Genomic DNA, 22,379 nt, shown 5'->3' on the forward strand with positions numbered 1-22,379 from the left:
ATCAACATGTAATTGCCATTTGGAAACTTTATATACCTTAAATTTAAAACAGAAGTCACTTGTTAGTCCTTAATGATCTAAAAAAAAGCACATCAATACTATCAATCAACAAAACAGCCAAGAACACCAATTCCTCAACTAACCTTTAATGATTTTCAAATCATTTGAATGATTTTCAAAGAAAAAAAATCTTTTAAATACTGTGATACACTTAAACAAATGAATCACTCTGCAAATTAAATGCTTTTAAAAGTCTGGACATGGGACAGTAAATTACACCACGTACCAGTGTTGAAAACCTATTTACAGAGAGCAAAAACATTTCAGGATACAGTAGTTCCTAAAATGCGGCTCTCAGGTTGCACACTTTAAGTAAAAGTTAAGATTAATCAAATATATATTAAACTTGCCAGCAAAAGCTCTTTAGCCCAACAGAAAGTGGGCCAGAGTTAGAAGACACTCTCACCACACTTGTTTTGTCAGTTTTAGGCTGCAGTTTATATAAACCTGGGCCCCAAAACCTGATAGGTGTTAGCCTTACACAGGTGCTGTCCTTTAGGATAATTGACAGCTTTTTCCAGGTCCCCATCCGATTGCTCCTTGGCATATGCAGAGTGCGTTCCTTACTTAAAGTGTTTAAAGATCTTCAAACTGGATTTCTATCTTCTATTTTGCTCTTAAAGTCTTATCTTTTATGACATTGATTAAGAATCAAGCCTTCTCCTTCCATATCCTAAGAGCCTACATTCCAATATTTTTGTCTCTCATAACCATCAACATATTAAAGAAGTTTGTCTTGGATCCATTCTGAAACTAAAGACAACTCTCTTTGAATAGTCATTATATCGACTACACACATTTTTCACTAAAATGCTTATTTGTAAAATAAATGAACAAGACCTCAAAGTTTATCTAGTCTCACTAGCTCTCACAGCGTAGGTCGCTGATCACCTGATTTGGACCCACTGAGCTGCTTGTTAAAAATGCAGATTCCAGGACCTTATCCCAGATCCACTGAATCAATACTTCTGAAGGCAAACCTGGAAATCAGTATTTAACAAGTTCCCTCTGGTGATTCTTATGCTTACTAAATTTAAGAACCACTACACCTGGCATATGTCTTTAACACCCATCATAAGTGGTCATTCAGGTTCTCTGTCACTGAAAAAGAATTCATTCTCTTACAAGGAAGCCCATTTCTTTTCTAAAAAGTTCCAAATGCCAGGAGGTCCTTCCTCCCCTTGAGAAACTACATCCAACTCTTTGATTCTCTATATTTGCAGCCTAATTTTTTCCCTCTGGAACCATACAGATTGTATCTTATCCTCCACCACATGAAGACGCTTCAAATACTAGCTATTGAGACTCCTCTTTGGGGGCGGTAGCTAACTATTCTTAGCTTTTCGATAGTTCTTCCCATAAACATATTACTCAGACATTTCGCCATGCTCAGCGCTCACATCTGGATGAGTTTCAGGTGCATCAGTAATCTTCTTTCAAAGTGTAAAGCCCAGAAGCCCAATGTTCCAGGTGTGCTCTGCCATGACAGAATAGAATGGGACTGTTAACCTCCCTTGCTCTGAATACTGTATTTCTAGAACACAGCCTCAGGTGGCATTCGCCTTGGTGGTAGTGGCATCATACCTCTGCTTCACGCTGAACTAGCACTTAGTCTTTTTCGCTAATGCTATTGTTTTGTCACATCTTTCCTTCCTGCACAACATAATGCTTAAGAATATGAGCTTTGAGAAGACCTGAATAGACATTTTTCCAAAGAGGGAACGCAGATGGCCAACAGGCACATGAGAAGATACTCAGCATCACTAATCATCAGGGAAATGCAAACCAAAACCACAATGAGATATCACCTCACACCTGTCAGAATGGCTATCATCAAAAAGAACACAGGTAACAAATGTTGGTGAGGATATAGAGAAAAGGCAATCCTTGTACACTGTTGGTGGGAATGTAAATTGGTGCAGCCACTGTGGAAAATTGTATGGACGTTCCTCAAAAAACTAAAAATAGAACTACCATATGACCCAGCAATTCCACTCCTTCTGGGTATACACCAAAAAATACCAAAAACATTAATTTGAAAAGAAAACATGCACCCCAGTGTTCATAGCAGCATTATTTACAATTGCCAAGATATGGAAGCAACCTACGTGTCCATCAGCAGATGAATGGATAAAGAAGATGTGGCATACACACACACACACACACACACACACACACACACACACACACAATGGAATACTACTCAGCCATAAAAAAGAACAAAATTTTGCCATTTGCAGCAACATGGATAGACTTGGAGGGCATTATGCTAAGTGAAACAAATCAGAGAAAGTCAAATACTGTCTGATATCACTTATATGTGGAATCTAAAAAAATACAAAAACTAGTGAATATAACAAAAAAAGAAGCAGACTCACAGATACAGAGAACAAACTAGTGATTATCAGTGAGGTGGGGGGAAGGGGCAATATAGGGGTTGGGGAGTGGGGGGCACAAACTATTGGGTGTAAAATACAGACAATACTTTGTAACAACTGTAAATGGAAAGTAACCTTTAAAAATGTATAAAAATTTTTTAAATTTTTTAAAAATAAATTAAACATTTTTTAAATATATGGGCTTTGGAGTCAGACAGGACTACGTATAAATGGCAACTTTACAACTCACTATCCATGTAACCTTGGGCAACTTGCTTAACTTCTTGAACTTTCATTTGCCTGTCTGTGAAATTGGGAGGGATGACCTCATAGGGTTGTTAGCGAGCTACAATCAATAATGTTTTGTATTAAAGCACCTAGTGGAGGGTATGTAGCAGTTGTTACAGGAAGGCAGTACAGCAGAGTAGTAAACAAATCAGCTATAAGATCAAGCGTCATGGGATTGACTCCCAGTCCTCTAGCTTACTAGAAACTTGGAGAGGCTTCTCAACTGCTCTAATCTTCAAAATATCATCTGTAAAAAGGTGGATAAGACGTGTACTTAAGGTCTTGGAATCAGACTGCCAGATTTGGATCCTAACTGAATTTACTGGATATACTAAGTACTCAAAAGTACCTTTCTTATTAATATATGTTAGTTTATATTTATCATTTTATTATGTCTTTTCTAATGCTTTTGTGGATTAAATGGAGTAAAAGATAACTACATATTCAGCTGTACCTGTCATATGTCATTGTGTTAAATTTAGACCATTAGGGAATCGAGATTATTTGTCACTCTGATTTTGTCATCCACTAAATTCTCTATCTTTTTGGCTACATGTTATCTGTAAATTTGACAAGAATATGTCCTCCTACAAGTAATAAATAAACAAGCTGAATAGTATTAAGATCAAGAAGAGTGATTTGACAGAATCCTAGGAGATCCCGCTTCAAAATGGTGTTCCTTCACTAGTCATTTTCACTTCAACCAATTAATTCTATCATAAAATGAATTTCACTCAAAACTTCAAAATGAATGGAAAGTAAAATTAATTTTAGGATCTACTATGCTTATACTTTACCAGCAAGACAAAAATTATATCTAGTGACAACTACACAAAGAAAAGAAATATTTCAAGTGATTCTAGAACACATTGGAATATATTCTAGAGAAAACTATGAAGATATGTTTTTAAAATGTCATTCTGTACCATGTTTACAGTAATATTAGTATTACAATTTGAAGCTATATATATATAGATATATACATATATAAAGAGAGAATAGAATAGGGTAATATACATATTTACTTCCATGTTGTCATGTACTAAGATTTTCAATGTAAGGAAAAAAGAATAAAAGTACAAACTCAAAGAAATTAAGTAAAAATCCTATAATGTTAAATTTGAAATGGCAATATTAATATGAACTTGTGATTTTTTTAACATACTAAAATATGTATTTTAGTTCTGTCCACTAAAAAGGCCTAGAATCAATAAATAATGCTAACACTCATTTTGTGGTCTATAATTACAATTTCCCACTTTAAAAAAAAATTCTTGGAGAAATGGTCGACTCCAGTTCTCATTCAGGTAATATATTAGGTGAGCCTACAATGTATTACACCAGAAAGCAAGAAAGCTATAAAAAACCAATGGGTCATGTCAAAAGATACAAAAGCCTACATGAAGAGCTCCCATTGGCCAACGATAAGTCATTCCCCTCTTCAGCGTCAATACAATCATCCCCCAACTACTGGAACTATCAGATGATGATGGCTCAAAGCTCTATCTCTCATTGGGAATTACTCTCAGAAACTACCTCATGGTATAGTTATCCCTTGCCCAAGGGGTGGCCCACAACCATTGACTGTCTAGTGTAGGGGTACAAAAGCCTGGCCCCCAAGTTCAATTTGCAACAACTCTGAAGGGTCATCCCATCTCCAGAGCTCCCCATAAGATAGGCAGAGGCCTCTACTACAACCAAATCACTGGTCCACCTCTCCCTCTGCCCGATCCTATCTTTCTTACTCCCTTATGCGTGTATTTCTCAAGAAAACTCCCCAATAAACTTTCTGCATGCAACTCCCCATCTCAGAGGCTGTTCCTAAGGAGCCTAGTCTAAGACAGTTTGTAACAGGAATGTGTAAGGAAGCAGAGTCTAAAATGGGATTTGGGAAGTGGATTACGCACCTGCTGGCTGAAATAAAAACCTCATGGCTGGTGGTACTAGAATATGGATAGAATATGGATATAGATGACTCCTGGCATGCCGGAGTGCTGTGATTGTTACAAACTTCACCAGTGATGAACTGAGATGGAACACATATTAGGAGGTGCACTGGCTAGTGTAATATCTTTGATGATTAAGATGTATGAGAAATGGTAATATAAGGACCGTAGAAACAGATGGGTGAGCACCTTCATGTCTAGTAATGGCACGATTTAATAAGGCTAGTTCAATTCAATTCAGTAAGTATTTAAGTGTCTACTATAAGTGCAGAACACATAAGATAATGGTGAGACTAGGACCTTAATGCCCTTTTACTTCAACAGTATCTTACTTATTTCAGCTTCCCATGATATATTTCTCATTCTCCTCACTCAGTGGCAGGAGTTCCCAAACTGCTGTACTTGGAATCACCTTAATATCTTTTTTAAATGCCTGGCTCCTACCCCCTGGACATTCTGATTTAATTGGGATGGAGTGCAACGTGGGCATCAGGATTTTTTAAAGATCTCCAAGTGATTCTAATGAGCAGCAAAGGTGGAATATCGTTAAGATCGATATCTCCTAGTTATCAAGGAGATTTTAATTTTCTTTTACACTTTTGATTGCTTAGTAATGCCTTAAGCTTAAAAAAAATTGTTATGACAAATTTGCATCATTTATTCTCATCTTTTCTAGACTTTGCTGAGATAACTTTTCCAAAGATTTTTTTTTTAACTTATGTTAGCGGTGACGAAATTGAAAATCAGGACAACTACTCGTATATTGCTGAAATAAAATCTGCTTCAGAACCAAAGGCAACATATGTTATTAGCACATACTCAAATATTTCCTTTTCAAATGGTTTGTGTTTGCATTTACAACATTAAAATGGTGTTTAATAATTCTTTCACTATTTCACCTTCCCTACGACATGCCATTCTATTGCACTCTGAGTTGGTGAAACACATTAGTTGATGAGGCTTTGAACCCTTTCCTAGCATTATTTTCTGCAGCAGGTCCAGACAGGCCTTGGAAATTGTGAATAGAACAGTAGAATAACAGTGTACTTAGACTTCAGGAAAGAACAATCAAACAGAAACTATACGTCATGCAAGACTTCCTTCAGTTACTTGTTTATGATGATCTTAAACACCTTATTAAAATCATCTCCTAAACATTAATGACAATTATACCTTCTGTTATAATTAACATTTACTCAGTGTATTCGGTGACTATCTACTACATATTAGACACTGCTACGTGCTGTGGGCTTAAAAAAATTTTCAACTTTCCTTTCAAGAGGTTTATGATCTAGAGAAAGAGCTCAGATACGTACACAAGACCATTTGGATACAGAGCTTGAGAAATGGGATACTCCAAAATTACTTCAAGTTTCAAGCATTAGTAACCAAGACAATAATGTTATCATTGAAATAAATGAGCTCAGCAGAAGAACCCGTATAAAAAGAACAATGGTTGGTTCAGATTGAGGTCTACTGGGTTTTTTATGGCAATTTAATACCCATATAGTAATGTCCACTGAAAGGAAACTAGAATTTAGCAGACAGTTCAGCCTGGGCGAGCCTAATCCAACTTCATATTTAAGTAGAACAGAAAATGGGTGTTGAGTTTTGAAGACAAAAAAATCAGCTCTCCCACTGTTTTTAAGTAATGTCCAGAATTCCCACTATCAGACATTTATTCCCTGATTAAGACATTGTCTCTCTAGGATTTCCTTTTGGAAAATGTCAGATGGGTTATCCATAGTAGAACAAAAGAATTGTGTTCTGGCTGGAGAGGTTTGGAAGAGTAGAGAAAGCCTGGGGGAGGCACCACACAAAATGGGGGATACATGAGACTTCTGGTCACTCAGAATGAGGATGAAGAACAGAAGGAAACAGAGCATCACAGACATACTTTACCTTCTCATTAAGCCTGAAACAGAGATTCAAATGGTTTAAAACATGGAAATAACCAAAATGACCTTGTAGAAGTAGCAGTTTCCAGAATCACATTTCTTCATTTTAACATGAGGGAATTCAACTTGATCACTAAGGTATCTTAAAGCCTCAAGGTTCTCCAATAAAGATTTACCTTGAAAATTTGACACTACATTTGTCTTCTTAATTTTAGCTAACCTTCAGCTATAAAATGAAACTATTTATGATATAAGTTTTCAAATAGGCAAGATAATTTTAAAATATCATCTAAATTGAACATTAAATTGACTGGACTTTTGATGTCATAGCCAGCCTTAAAATCAGACCTATTTGATTTCATTAGCTTCCCTTCCTTAAATTGCAAATTACATCCACCCGTTTGCAAATGCACATCATTGCTAGTGAGGGGGAAAAGATAGCTGTTTTAGCAAAAATCCCACTTCTGACAGAAAGTATATATTTTTTGATAACAGCAACTAAGCAGCACCATTTTATAAAGCAATGAACTAGTCTAAAACCCACACATGAACTCACTCCCATTATATTCAAAACACATACAAAGGAAGTCACATTAATTGTTGAAACAAAATTGCATATGCCAAAATGTTACCTAATAAAATTCTGTAGTCATGTAATATTAATTTGAACCCAAAAGAAATTAAGTTTAGAATTGCCTAATCTAGTAAGTGAAACTCATTTACTGATAAACTAAATGAATCAAACTATATAATGCTTCTTTTTGATAAGGTTACCTACAAGTGTTTTATTTACCACAAGCCTTTTTCCTACTTTATTTGTATTTTCCATGTGCATTATTGAGCACACACAATGGTTAAGTGGCATTGTCCTAGAGGGCACAAAAATGTATGTATCATGCATCAAGTTGGAAACCAAGTTAGCCCACTAAAAATAATTCAGGGTGTAAGAAAATGTATATACAACATTCTGTGCTAATATAATAAATGTGTGTTATATATACCTAATAGTATATATAGTATAATAGTACACTATAGTATACTATATATAATATATATATAATACACTATTATATATATAGTATACTAATATACTAATATATTATATACTAATTTAATATATTAGTATACTAATACTATTAGCATACTAATATACTAATATATACTGATTAATATATAATTATATACTAATTATATACTATATTATACTAATATATACTAATATATATAGTATACTAATATACTATTATATATATAATAGTATACTATAGTATACTATAGTATACTATAACAGTTATTCTACTGTTCTAGTCACAATTTCCAAGGCCTGCCTGGACCTGTTGCAGTATAGTATTAGAATAATATAGTATTCTAATAGTATAATAAAATGCTGATTTCAAAATGCAATTTGGGTATTAAATAATAATATTATCTTACTAATGGAAGACATAAATTGTAGAGTGAATATATTAAGTGCAAAGAGAAAAGGGAAATATCAAAATGAACTAAGGTCACCAAGGAAGATTTTACCCAGGAAGTAGGATTTTAAACAAGCAGTAGATGAGCTAAGAGGGGAAGGACAATATGAACCTTACTAAATGTAAGCATGATGAAATCCTTGAGATATATTCTATGTTTGTAGAGGAAATAAAGGTAACAAATGAGAGTTATGTAATTATTAAAAACTAAAGAATATAAATTCTGCCTAGAAAAAAGACTTAAGTACCAAACGGGGAGATTAGAAACAAAAACAAGAATAAGTAGTCATAGAGTGATGCTTAAGAGAATCACACTTTAAAGTATTTTCGTTCCTGTAAATGAATTAACAAGATAGTCAATTTCCTCCTTTTGGTTTCATAGAGTTCTTAAGGAGAGTAGACTTTCTTCAACTGTGTACTCAGTCTACTTGTTGGCCATACTGAATCCCTAGAGTTGTCGAATTATCTCTATAAACCTTGAAAATCTACCTGAGGTTTTTCAGAGAGGCGACAGAGGTTAATCAGTGCTGAGAAGCAGCCAGGAAAGTTAACCTGTTTAGTAATAGCCTAGAGAAGTTCATTGCCCCTCGACTGTCTCACTGAATCAAGCCCTAAAGCAAACCTTCGGAGGAGCCAGTGTGGTCATCCTCTGCCCTCTGGCTAATTCCACTGACCAAACTTTACGATGTGGTGGTGCGGAGGCAGCAGTTTCCCTTGAATTCATACGTGTCTATGACCCTGTTTAAAACAACTTGGATTCTGTGAGTCCTCTCTTCTGCTTCTCCTTGTGGATTAACCCTTCTCAAGGTTTACTTCCGTCTGCCAGCCCCTAAATAGGAAATGGATGCTCTCAAAGTTGGTCCTGAGCATTCCGCTTTCCTTGTTCTATTCTCTATTCAAGAAAAATACACTGCTGATAATCACCTACTTTGTCCTGAGTGAATCACAGCATGTGCTAGAGGCTCAATGAAAAATAAGAAAATGTACCTCTCTTGGAGATCTAATTTATCTTTGTAACTTCAACTATTACAATGATTACAGCTTCAGAAAACTATTAAAACTCTCCTTTCAGTTCTGGTCTCTTTCCAGAGTTCCAGCTCCAAATATCTAACTTCACCACAATGTCCTTCCATTACCTAAACACACCTAAACCTAAATACATCATAATTCTCCTCTCACTATATTTGCCTGCCAACATCTCTACTTGTCACTGAAACCTGGAGGTTAATCTTGTTCTCTTCTTCACTCTAACCAGTCACCAGGTCCTGTGAAGTTCCCTTCACAAAGTCTCTTTCATTCAGACCATACTTTCTGCGTGACTCCATACCTGGGCTATTAAAATAATCTCCTAAATGGACTCTAAGCCTCCTCTGTCTCTCCCTCTTCTAACCTATGCTACTCTATTAATCTCCATAAAACAACATGTCATATTAGTCACAGCCCCTCAGACAGAAGAATGAGATTAAAATTCCCTGGCCTAACACCTAAAGTGCTTCAGGATCTATCTCCTACTTACCTGACTCTCTAATCTTATTTCCCCAGTGGGGACACATTCATTGCTCTCCTATTAGCCATGTGTATTACAATCTCCATGAATTTGCTTGTGTTTTTTCTTCATAAGTTGCTCCTGCTACCAAGAGCACCCTCTCTATCTTTTCCCTTTATCTGTGTCCTACTTTTCCTTCCAGACCTGGCTCGAGCCCGTAGTTTCCACATAACCTTCTCTGTGTCCCAATCCTTGGTGTTTTCCTTTTTTCTTTTTCCTAAATGTTGGCAATAATGAAGCTCACATTAGTATTCAGGAGTCTTGAAGCACCTATTAATCTAACCATCTTGGTACTTAAAATAATTATATAAGTATATAAATAATATACAACTTATATTGTATATAGTAATAAAATTAACATACTATAACTATCTTAATTATCTATGTATAGAAATTGTCTTCCTCTTTAACTAGACCATAGATCCCTAGACTATGTTCTCTAAAGATGACAAATATGCAATAACTTTGCTCCTGCTGCTAGGTCATAACTAAGTGCTCAAGCAACTCTAATTATAAAGCTTATTTTTCAGATTGTTTCTGATTTACAAAAAGATAAATTAATTTAACATTTTCATATGGAAAGCAACAGTATTGATTAATCAATAAGTAGAAACGAAGCTGATTAAGAATCTGGTGCACTCTTACTAATGAGAGTACAATGAAATGGAATCAGAAGTAAAATTAGAAAAATTGCTGGCAGTTCATTTTAGCTTGAGAGAAAATCTCCTCTCATAATTAAACAGATTCGTTGATTTTTAGTTCTTCAAAGGCACCAAGTTGACCTCAATCTAGTCTTGCTTCAACACATAAATTAGTTCTTATTTATAGTATCATGAATGTTAATAAGGTAATCTGACATTTATTGATCTACATAAAAATCAAAACATGGTTTTATATTTCCTAAGAAAAAATATACACTTAAAAAATAGGTTTAAAAAGAAGCTTCTAAACTCCAATAATTTCTCCTCAGTCTGATTCTTCACTTCTTCCTCCCTGACAAAAGCTGTCGAAGTTAGAAAATGTTCAGGGGGTATGTTTGTGTGTGTTGTAAGCAGAGAATAAGTTGTCTCCATCTTTTGTAATTCCCAACTCACATCACTCTAGTTCTTTTTAGGAGTGATAAATTTAGCCAATATAAATTTGCCAAAGCTAAAGCAGAACGTATTTGTTTTCTACATTCTTCTTGGTTTCCTCCTAACAACCAATCTCACCTCCTTCCCTTAGTGCAGCTTCCCCATCTTCCTAATCACCAAATGCCCAGAAATTAAATACAACAGTAAACAAGTCCCCTGAAAGGTACCTTCCTGGTGCTGTCTAAAACAAATGCACTCTTCTGTTTGGGCATTTAAAACACCACAAGCATTCTTACTTAGATTAAATCATGGGTCTCCCTGGTCTCCAGGCATGTCTAGACATGAACCATAAAGGGAATGAGATCCTTGGAGTTTCTCTAGTAACTGCAGGCCAAATCAACAGCAACCCTAAGAACAAGCATTCTTTTTTTTTTTAAACAGAATTAGGCCACACACATTTCATCTCGTTATTTTAATTTTTTAGTTGTGCTACCTACAAAATAAACTGCATTTTAAAAATCTTATTTCAGTAGGCATCGCATATTGATGACTTTTATATAAGTTTTCTTTATTTTTTATCACCTTTGAAGATAAGTTTTAAAAATCTAAATTTCAAGGCATCTACTGCAACCATTGCCTTGGATGGCAGCAATTCAGCTCAGGTAAGACATGTAAGACGCAACTAATAATCATAAAACATCAATCAAAAAAGAGGTATTAAATACTGTATTGGGTAAAAATGACTAACAATTTGAAAGAACAGAATTGCTTTTGTAACTATGTCCTAACCAAGGCTTGTAAGTCTGCATATTGTTAATGGAATGGAGGCTATTTTGCTCCCGATTTTATTTATATATGTATATTTAACTAGAAAATACAAAATTGGCTCTCAGTTATCTCTAGAGAGCTCAGAGGTTAATTAGCTCTGATTACAGCATGTTGCCTGATATGGCTTCATATATTATACATGTTAAAGGCATGTGAGGGGTTTACATAATGTATTCAACAACATTGTGCCTCTCCCAAAGATACAATGAATACAAATTACAGTTAGCTGTAAATGACCTGCCTTTTGCAATTAAACTTTACAAGTTAATTTTTACAATTAACGTTTTCTGTACTGTACATTTTATACTTCACTTTGGTTTCTTACTCTTCTCTTTGGTGTACACAGAAGAAATGATTCATTTAACAAACAATGGGCTGTCTTTCATATTCAAAGATAATGCTAAAACTCACTCAAATTCATCCTTGAGAAGTTCTTCTGGTGTTTTAACAGTGTGAGCTTAGAATGTGTGTTGAATGATCTAGATCACCTGGGCCTATCCACATTGAGTGGCATCTATGAGACCACTTGCTGGGTTTAGGGAACCAATCTATAACTGGGGAGTTTTACTTTGTGGGCAATAATTTAGAACTAAGGTTTTGGGGTCAACAACAAGTAATCCATCCTGGGTGCATGAAGACCAAAGGGCAGTCAGGGGGCTACTTCCAATTGAGTTCTACAAATTGGGTAATCAGAGAATATTCTTTATTCTCTCCTGATTCATGCACTGAAGGAAACAAGGGGAAAGAGTAACTAAAGGAAAGAATTATTAGTAGACGTCTCCCAGAAATCCTAATTATCCTCTTTGCCCAATCTACTCCAAATGCACACATAAACACATCTACATCATCCAATGTGGAATTGTGAGAATAAGAAAATGTAACCGGTCACAAGACATTGTTTCTCTCTCCTCCACAGCCCTCACCCTGAATGTCCAAATTTAGTCTTGCTTAAAGGACCTACTCTAGTGCCACCTCCTCCATGAAACTTCCCTGACCAATTACAGTTCTCCTACATGCCCCACCCTGCCCCCTTTATTTCTACCCACCTTAGTAATTTACTATATACTGTCCTGAATGGCAAATAATGTACGTTCACCTTGTGTTACCATCCAGATTGTAAATAGGGAGGGTGGAATGAATGACCTTAGGTCCTGAACATATAGCAGGTATTTAAATAATTATGTGCTGGAAGTAGGGCTCATTTTTGCCTAAAGCTGACCTACAGAGTACAAAACTGTGGCCTTGATCTCAAGTGGACCAAACTCTGATCTAACTAATGAGCTGGCTGTCTCACTCTTTTACTAGAAGATCCAGAACCCACCCTATTGCATGGCCCTCCGAGAGTGTAAGAGAGAACCCACGGGGAACACAAGGGTACAGATGGGACCTCAAAGGCTGTCCTCCTGCACATTACAGGCTACCCAGGCCAACCGCCCATTAGAAAATTCTAGGCTACAATTTGGTACTCGGCAAGGTGTTTTCCCTGACGCGGATGGGTTTGAAAACTGGGAGGGCCTGTGGGACTTCTTGGAGAGGGGGGGAGGGGAGGAGCTCAGGGAACTTCTCAAGACCAGTGTCTGTCTCCGGGGCCTCTTCCCCACAGGGGCCCGCCCTCCGCCCCTTCTCGCGGCTTCCTCCCCTCCCCCATGCAGCCCCTCCCCCATCCCACCCCGTCTCGCGCCCGCCCCGCCCCTTCCACCCGCGGGGTTCCAAGGGCGGTTAGCCCGCCACGGCCACGGTTACTCGGCCACTCGGAGCGGCGGGGCGCACGGGGTTGAGAGAGCCGGCTCTAGAGTTGGGCCCAGAACTGAAGAGAAGTTTTCTGGGGCTGGCCGGACCCGGGTGAGGGAGGTGGGAGCCGACCCGAGAAAACGAAGGGGAGGGGAAGGGAAGGGAACCTGAGCGGGAGGGCCCTGGGAGGTGCGGGAGACGGCGGCAGGGAAGGCGGGGCGCAGGGATTCGGTGGCCCCGGTGAAGCCAGCTGGCTGGGCGCTCCCGGGAGTCACCTGGGCCTGGGGGGCCCGAACCTGGGGGTGCAGGTCCCCGCTGGAGCGCCGCCCGCTGGCAGTGCCAAGGGTGCGCAGCGAGTCCGGCGGGGGCCAGCGCAGCCAGCGGGCCGGGCGAGAGTGCCCGGGAGGCTTCGGAGGCGTCCTCCGAGGACCCGCGTCCTGGGCCTCGCGCCTAGGCACTGTCGGGCGTCGCCCCCGGTGAAATGCGGGGTCGCGGCGGGCCCGATCCCGCGGCCCGCCCGCTCGGGGATACCGCGTCGGCGCTGCGAACCGTCCGGGAGCTGCAGCCCGCGGGCGCCCGGTGCTCGGTTTGTAGGCAGTGTAATTAGCTGATTGTACTCTGATGCTTACAATCACTAATTCCACTGCCATCAAAACAAGACACAGCATCACCCGCCGCCCCGCCAGGAGGAAGACGCCACCCTCGGCGGCAAACCGCCGACCCCAAGCGTTTGAGAAGAGCCCGCTGAGCTTCGAGATTTGATGCGTCAGCGTTTAGCGCTGCTGACGGAGCACGTTGTCAACATGCTAGTAACCCCTGCAGACTCCTGCGAGCTGCTGCTTCTAGATATGGTTAAACTGTTAGCAACCTCTAGGAGTAAAAGTAAGATTGTACAATACCATGTAAGCAAAGCGAAATCCGTGGTGTTGAATGGCTTTAAGACATTTAAACTGCTGGGTGGGGCCCCCTATGTAACGCTTAATGCTGTTTGTTGTGATTCATTGTGCCTAGTTTTCATTATTTAGTAGGGTATTCACCAACCCACCAGGTAAAGTGAGCTACAACTGAAACAATGATTTGCCTGTCACAACGTATGGGGCACCAACCTGAGACGAAGTTTATGATGAAAGCCTTTTTTTTTTTCTGTGAGTCTAGTTACTAGGCAGTGTAGTTAGCTGATTGCTAACAGTACCAATCACTAACCACACGGCCAGGTAAAAAGATTTGGGAATTCACCTAAATGAGCTGCCTGTGCATATCAGTGTTCTGGGGGTGGGGGGGATTTGGGGGATTGGAATTTGCTAACATTACCCACTGCCTATTTTTCAATAGGTCAGCCAAGAGAGATATCAACATTTTGGCTGCTAAATATACAACATATGTAATATATGTATATCTTTATATACAATTTTTCAATATTGCTTCAGGCTCTGAACCAAAAAATTTTCGGATATGTTGGGGAATAGGATTTTTCTCCTTAGCTGACTGTCATTGTATAGATTTGTAATTATCAATTTTTGAGCTATCTTTCTGTGGGACTGTATTAATATCTTGAAAGCATAAAGTGCCATAAGGTCACTATGGAAACCATAAGGCCATAAGGAAACTAAATTGTGGTTATTACCAATGTGTCCATTTCCTTTCCTAAATTGGTTTTATGATGTCCATTTCAATTCCTGCCACAGTAATTACAACTTTCCTATCGCTGAAATGGTTAAATTGTTCCTAGATTAACCAGATCTCCCGGGAAAGCTATGCACATACACTTATTAATATTTTTATAAGAATTCATTAACCAAAATTTTTATAGTGTTTTTCATGAAGGGACTGGGTCCACTCATCCGATATATTTACAACTGTTGCAGTCTAAGCAGCTTTTAGTGGGACTGATGTTACAATCTAAATCGACCTTCTTTCCGTAAGATTGGTCTTAAAGGATGCAGGGGAGAAAGTGTATAAAACGTTATATACAGAGGTGCCTATCAGCCCAGTTCACACCTCTAGCTTCCATAGGCTAGGTTGTTAGCTGCCTTACTGAATTCACCAACCACTGCAGGCCCAGAACTTCCCCATAGAGGGTGCTGAGCTACAGCAATCTGGTGTGGAAAGGGGATTGGGACGGTGGAGCTAAGGGAAGCTTTATTTAGATATAGTTGGGGGGAAAGGAAGCTGGTCGCGGGGGGGGGGGGGGGGGGGGGTGGGGGGCGGGGGGTGGAGGTGGTGGGTTGGAGGCTCAGAATAAAAGAGAGCTGAAGTGCTCCCCCACTGACTCCAACAGGACAAGACGCCCCAAAGTTGATGTTTTGACTCTCCTATCTCGACACGAAGGCTTGGACTGGTCCCGAAGTCTGCGATCACTGCAGAAGTGGGATTCAGGTGGCGCACAAGCGCGCGCGCTAGACCCCAGCTTCTATCGAGGAAACTAAGGGCTTCCGGCCGTGGTTGTGGCCAACTTAGCGGGTTTCCGGTGGAGGGGGGGCGGGCGGGGGGTGGTGGCTGGGAGAAGGGCAAGGGAGCTTGGAGAAGCGTCCTGAGTTGCCATGGAAACGAGGCCCAGCAACGGTCTTAGCAGCCGAAGGGAGTCGTGTGAAACTCACCCGCAGGGATTACTGGTGTTCACCGGCTCTTCGGATCACGATGCCAACTTGGCCAAGCAGTTCTGGATCGGGGCGTCAATGTATCCCCCTAACGAATCTCAGTTGGTGCTGTCCAGAGGTAGCAGTCAGCGTCTGCCGGTGGCGCGGCCCTCGAGGAGCAGTGCGCTTGGTGAGTAGCTGCCTCCTGTCAGCGATTTCTGCCTCCTCCGTAACCACGGGGCAGACACCAGAGCCCCTCCCAGGAGAAACTGCCGAACCTAATTCTAAAATAAGAATCTTTCATTCAGATGTCTAAAACCCTGAAAAAACAGTTCTAAAATCTTCCCAGCAATCCTTCCACCCCAAAATGATCAGTGGTAATCTTTGTTACATCTAAAAGTCCATCTGAAAATATCCCTTGGTTATGACATCTATTTGCCTAAACGGTGTAGAATAATCTCGGCAAATGTTATATGTTGGCTGAAAGGATATGAAGGATGGTTTTTCACATAATAGAGTTCAAAAGTGAAAGCCCTAGAGAAGGGTGAAGGCAGAGTCAACATTAGGAACCAAGTTCCCTGACCTGTAAGGCCTAAGATGGGAAACTATTATGCAATTTTTACAGGTATAGAAAAATTAAATACCTTTAATGCTATGGTTTTTCCAATGACTACTTCCCTTTTGTATTTTTTAGAGAAAAGTTACTTCCAGCCTTTTTTCCTTGAGAAAAGCAGTAAGTACCAAGTTTTACGCCTTTCAATATCCTGATTCCTAGACTCTTAAAAAAAAAAAAATAGGTAATAAGTGTAAAGATACAACTTCTTCCTTTGGCATAACTTTCTGAATTGCATACCAAGACCCTGCCTCAGGGACCACCCCATTTATCCAGAGGAAAATGCCTAAATTCCTATAACACATTGAATAGGAATGTAGAAATTGTAATCTATGATACTGCAAGTAAGTTCTGTTTAGAGACCTTTTCTTGTCTCTGGACTTGGGCTACTCCTCTTCTAAAGAGATTAGAGGTTCCCTGCAGCCAGAGCTAATTAATTCAGTCTCCAGTTATTTATGAATCTGGTACATAAAGTTTCAAGACAGTACGTATTTGTGTTTACCTTCCTACTTTATGTATTACCTTTTAAACTTTAATTTTTTATCAACATTATTGTAAAATCATGATAAAATTATTTCAGATTGTATTTGATTCTATTTTCTTTAGAGAGAAGAGATGTCACTGCTGAAACCCTAAAGATTCAGGAATCTGAGGAGAAAAAAAAGTATCTCCAAAAGGTAGGCCAATATTTCAGAAAGTCATCTGATTTGCATTAAAATTTCATTATTATTTTCTAAATCATCCCAATTATTCTTTTTTTAACATATGTATATAAAAATTTTCTGCTTCTAGTATATCAGCTTGAGCAATAGGAAGACCTTTATTAGAATTTTAATTTAAGATTAAGAAATTCTATTAAACTTTGGCTATTCTCAGTCTCTGCAGAAGCCCAAGGATGTGTAAGAACAGTGAAATCAGAGGGAAGTGGGGAAAGACGGATTCACACACTTTCCACCCAATAAGGCCCCAAACCATATACAGTGTTGTAAGAACAGAAATATTGTAAGAACAGGAAAAACTGAATAGAATTGCCTATCTTAATAGGTCAAAATTAAGTGATCAGAGGAATGAGTCCGTCATCTAGAACCATTTTGCCTAAAGGCTGCAATTAAACACATTGGTGTTGTCAAATCAACTGAACATGTCTCTGCTTGGCAACATCCCTTGTTTGCTTTTCTTTTGCAGACACAGCCTCTAACTCAACAATTAGTACAGTGATTTATAGAAACATTTTATGTGGTTAATGGATAAATTCCATTCCTCTAACTGTTCCTGTACTTTAAAAGCAGATAGAGGATTCGTCTGGCCTAATGTCTTTAATCAACAGATGTATTGGCAAAGTCCAAAAGACTTATCGGGAATTCTACATAAATTACAGAACAATGCATGTGAGTTTGCTGATCACATTAGTTTCCTTTGTGGACTCTTGGTGATTCCTCCAAACAAATTAAGTGATTAGAAATAGTCAGCATTTTATTCTCTCTTGAGGATATTAGATAATGTATATTTATACCAGGACTTAATAGTGGGAAGGGAACCTAATTTTCAGTGAAGCAAAGATCATTAAAAGTTGACTTCTTCAGCACGTTTTAATTTCATTTTTGGAAGGGATTAGAAATAAAAGATTAAAGACAAACTATTATCAACTTCTTTCATCTTTTGTCAAACAATTAAGACAATATGATGAGTTACGAGTAGATGTTCTGCTAATGGTAGTCTTAGAACTGATTTCCTTGCCTCAGGTTCTTCTATTATTAATTACTTAATTAATTCCCAGATATCTATTGAGATCCTGCCATGTGCCAAGTACTGTACTAGATGCTGGGAATACAAAGACAAGATGTGTTCCCTGATCTCAAGGAGTTTATAATCTGGTGGGGGGAGAATGCCAGTTAAAGGCAGGAATTATGATACATTTTCATGATAGATGTATGCACTTAATACTATAGGAACACATTGAAGGACATCAAAGTCAAGCTTAAGGAATCAAGGAATCTTCCCAAAGGAACTGAGCTTCAAAGAATGTATAGAGTTGACCAAACAAAGAATATCCTCCATGCTGCACTAGTTATCTTCCTAAAACCCAAATCCTATTATGCTGCTTTCTTACTGTATTAGTCTGCTAGGGCTGCCATAACAAAATACCACAGACCACGTGGCTTAAATAACAGAATTTTATTCGCTCACATTTCTGGAGGCTGGAAGTCTGAGATCAAGGTGCCTCCAGAGTTGGTTTCTGATGAAGCCTCCTTTCCGGGCTTCTAGATGGCCACCTTCTCACTGTGTCCTCACATGGCAGAGGGAGAAAGCTCTAGTGTCTCTTCCCCATCTTGTAAGGACACCAGTCTTATTGTATTAGGGCCCCTAATGACCTCATTTAACTTTACCTCCCTGAAGGATCTGTTTCCAAATAGAGTTACACTGAGGGTTAGGGCTTCAACATAGGAATTGCAGGAGTGGGGGTGGAAATGACACAATTCAGTCCATACACCTACTTTTGTTTTTTTTCCCCTGGCTCTCCATTTCTGCAGGATGGAGACCAGACTCTGCAGCATGGTATTCAAGTTCTTTTCCAGTCTGACTATAACCTGACTGGCTTCTACCACTCTCCTTCCTCCTTCCCCTATACCCCACCCTACCCCCAACGCAGCCTACTCTGTACAGTTGGTTCTCACCACTAGGCTTGGGCACACTGTGTACCCCTCCCCATATGTGCTACCGAAGTGGTAAATGGGTAAAATATATTTTTTCTAAACCTAAACATGCACATTATACTGTGATATCTGCCAAATTGTACATTAAGTCAAGTGGGTCCTGCAATGCAGTATAAAGAAGATTCTATGATGTTAAGAGTACAAGACAAGAGGCCCAACCAAGCAGCAAGCCAGCAGGATAGAAAGAGAATATTACTGAAACTGTGCCTTGCGAGTATATAGGAGAGCTGAATCAGTTTGGTACGATACAGTTCTAGTCAAACAATGCCATGGTGAAAAAAGCAAGAGAATTGTGTAATAACTGAAGGCTCTTACAGATATCCTCAGATACTGTTGTGATGTGGTACTCATAACACCCAATTTAGTGAGTGTCTACCATGTGCTATATATATTAAACTAAGCACTGTACATGCATCAACTCATATTCTCCTTAAAATAGCCTCATGAGGATTATTCCCATTTAATCAAACAAGGCTTAAATGACTTTCCAAAGTTCCCACAACTGGTAAGTGGCCGAGCCTAGATTCAAAGCCTGTCTCCTAACTCCAAAGCCTGTGAGACTCATTTGTGTTGTAATGATTGCTGGCCAGGGCATTGTTCAGCTATGCTGCCAAATATTCTAAAATTCAAAACTGTGGTATGAATACAAGTGTGAGAAACAGTGACTATACGCTGTTTCTTCAACCTACAATGCACTTTCGTGTCTCTACCTGAAATGCTCTCCCCCATTTACCTTCAAGGCCCAGCTCAAATGCAACTTCTCTGTGAAGCTTTCCCAGAGGTGACTTAGAGACAACAGAATGAATAGCTTCCTTCTCTGTGCTCTCAGAGCAAGTCACGATCTGTGTTATAGGTAATTGTGTTATAGGTATGTTTCTGTCCTTCCTGCTAAATTCCAGGCACCATAGGGTTTGGAAGTCTGACTCGGCCACTTACTATATGAGTGACCTTGAGCAGCCTATTTAACCCCTGTGAGGCTCAGCTTCCTTAGGTAGAGAAGGAGGAATGATAAAAATATTCCCCTCATCGAGTTGGTATAAGATATGTAAAGCGCCGGGCCATTGTTTTCTCTCAACAAATGTTAACTCTCTTTTCCTCCATGAGGGCAGAGGTCATTTCTTATTTACTTAACTCTCGTGCTTTTCCGGCTATTGAAACTCAGTAAATATCGATATTTGTTGACTGAATAAATAAATTCATAACTGAATTAATCAGTGAACATATGCTGTATACAGTGATAACACCATTTTGGTTAGCCTTTTGTACATATACACATCTGGCAAATTTTTTTAGGCTGACAATTTTTGCAAGAATATGCCCCAAAGCTAGTCTGTTTGCAAGTCTGCTTTAGGAGCAATTTAGCATATCCCCTCGCATCTCGGTTTTGCTTTTACCTCGTGGGTCTATATATGATGGGAGGAAATGTGACTCCCTGTAATCACTAAAACATAGAATCTATTTTTGGATACTGCTGTTTTTCTAAGTCTGTAGTACTCTCTCTGCATTGCTGCCACCACCATTCTAGAATTCTTACCTTAATGGCACAACATAAATGGGGAGGTGGGAGGTTCTAGGTAACTAATAAAACATTTACAATGATCTATTCAATTTGAGAATCTTCTACATATTTTGAACATATACATTTGTATAAGTAAATTCCTGGTATAATTTTCATTATAAAAAGGAAAAAAATATTTCCCATCAAGTCTCTTAAAGGTTTTTTCTTCCACTTTCTCCTTAAAATTAATGAAAATCTAAAAATTTATCTCTGTCTCTCCTAAAACTACTTTTATAGCTTTTTCTCCCCAACTGATATTGATTTTTCAGTTGCTAAACTTTTAAAACTTTAATGTTATCCTCCATTTTGGAATATTTTCCAGGTATACCTTATAAATGCTTTTGGTTAGTGGACAAAATGCTATTAATCACAAGTACTATTTCTGCAATGGATATCCATGGCAGAAAATCAAGAACAATTTGAGTCTGTCAAGATTAAATGGCTTACTCTGTCCATAAAGGAAACCGTATAGCACTCAACTGGACCATTATTCTTCCTTTGAGAGTTCTAAAGTAGTTTGAAAACATTATAAGAAATGAATAGTCAGCTAATTCTTTGAAATCATAAAATTAATTTGCTTTTTAGTTTTGCCACCTTTAAGAAAGCTCTTTAGCTGATTATCTCTTTATGAAAAGAATTATAAATAATTCATTTGCTGGGAGGAGGAAGAAAAGATCAGAGCAGTACTTTAAGGCATGTATATAGGTGACGTATTTAGAAATGTCCATCTGGAATCAGAGTTGTAACGTGAGTGAATATAAACTAAAGGTTTTCACAAGGAAAATATGCAATCTGTAGAACAACAATAAATATATACTCTTTATTGGGAATGGGGTTTTAATCTGTTCAGTCACACAACCTTTACAACCAATACTGACCATAGTGTAAGCCTTCCTCAAAAGTCAATTTACTATATGGTGCTTCAGTGAACCAGAAGCAAATCATGCTATGATGAGAACATTCTTAGAAAAAGAGTCTAAGAAGTTTCACAAAGGTGTATTTTTAGACACCGAATCATGAAAATGGAAAACTTTAACATTATCCTCCATTATCTTACACTTTCAAAGGGATACTCAGAATCATTATAAGTCAATTTTGTAGAGCCAAACCAAAGACACAATGAACTTCCTCAGTGTCATTGCTCAGGATGCTCAGATAAAAGAAAATCCTCTTTGTTGTCAAATTGCCCAGGAATGGCTTCCCAGACAAACCAAATTTTTCTCAGTCACAGTGTTATCTGGCTTTGTTTTAATTTTGCTTTCCTGCCCTCATGTAATAATAACAAAGTTCCTTTTCCTCCATAAAATAAATACCATTAGGAAGTGGTGGATTTCGCCTTCACCAACAAAAGATACTTATTTAAATTCTTGTTGTTCCTAATTTGTCAAAGAATTCAAGAGGCAGAATCATAAAAACAGACTGTGCGTTCACAGTAACAAGCAAATATTTTGGTAGTAAATGATAATTAAAAGATTGCATAAATATGAATCACTCTTTTAAATCCTCTATTGTACCACTTTGTTTTCAAACGTTATTCAATCTGGGGAAACATTTTCAGTTGACAGATGAGGTTCCCCTCTTAATCTTCTTTAGCAACATCTGCGAAAAGATACTCGGGGTAAGAAATGAGATTTGAGATCAAATAGCTGAATTCATTGCCCCAGGCAGACCCAGCCCCAGAGTTGGATAGGGTCA

The 22,379-nt window shown here is 38.6% G+C and overlaps 1 protein-coding gene across 1 annotated transcript; it reads left to right on the forward strand.

Moving 5' to 3' along the window:
* The first annotated feature begins 15,762 nt into the window (after positions 1–15,762).
* Positions 15,763–19,093, forward strand: HOATZ (HOATZ cilia and flagella associated protein). Its single transcript, XM_068556054.1, has 4 exons — positions 15,763–15,989; positions 16,494–16,532; positions 17,019–17,089; positions 18,944–19,093. The coding sequence occupies exons 1-4, from the start codon at positions 15,764–15,766 to the stop codon at positions 19,091–19,093; spliced, it is 486 nt and encodes a 161-aa protein (XP_068412155.1). The 5' UTR covers position 15,763.
* The last annotated feature ends 3,286 nt before the right edge of the window (positions 19,094–22,379 follow it).

This window comes from Eschrichtius robustus, chromosome 11 (assembly GCF_028021215.1).
Source record: "Eschrichtius robustus isolate mEscRob2 chromosome 11, mEscRob2.pri, whole genome shotgun sequence".
Taxonomy (NCBI): domain Eukaryota; kingdom Metazoa; phylum Chordata; class Mammalia; order Artiodactyla; family Eschrichtiidae; genus Eschrichtius; species Eschrichtius robustus.

Excerpts from the sequence above, each read along its gene's own strand:
- HOATZ (XM_068556054.1), top strand. The coding sequence starts at position 15,764 with ATGGAAACGAGGCCCAGCAACGGTCTTAGCAGCCGAAGGGAGTCGTGT. Across the intron at positions 15,990-16,493 it reads CTCGAGGAGCAGTGCGCTTG|AGAAAAGTTACTTCCAGCCT; the intron begins GTGAGTAGCTGC and ends TGTATTTTTTAG. Across the intron at positions 17,090-18,943 it reads AAAAAAAGTATCTCCAAAAG|GATGGAGACCAGACTCTGCA; the intron begins GTAGGCCAATAT and ends CCATTTCTGCAG.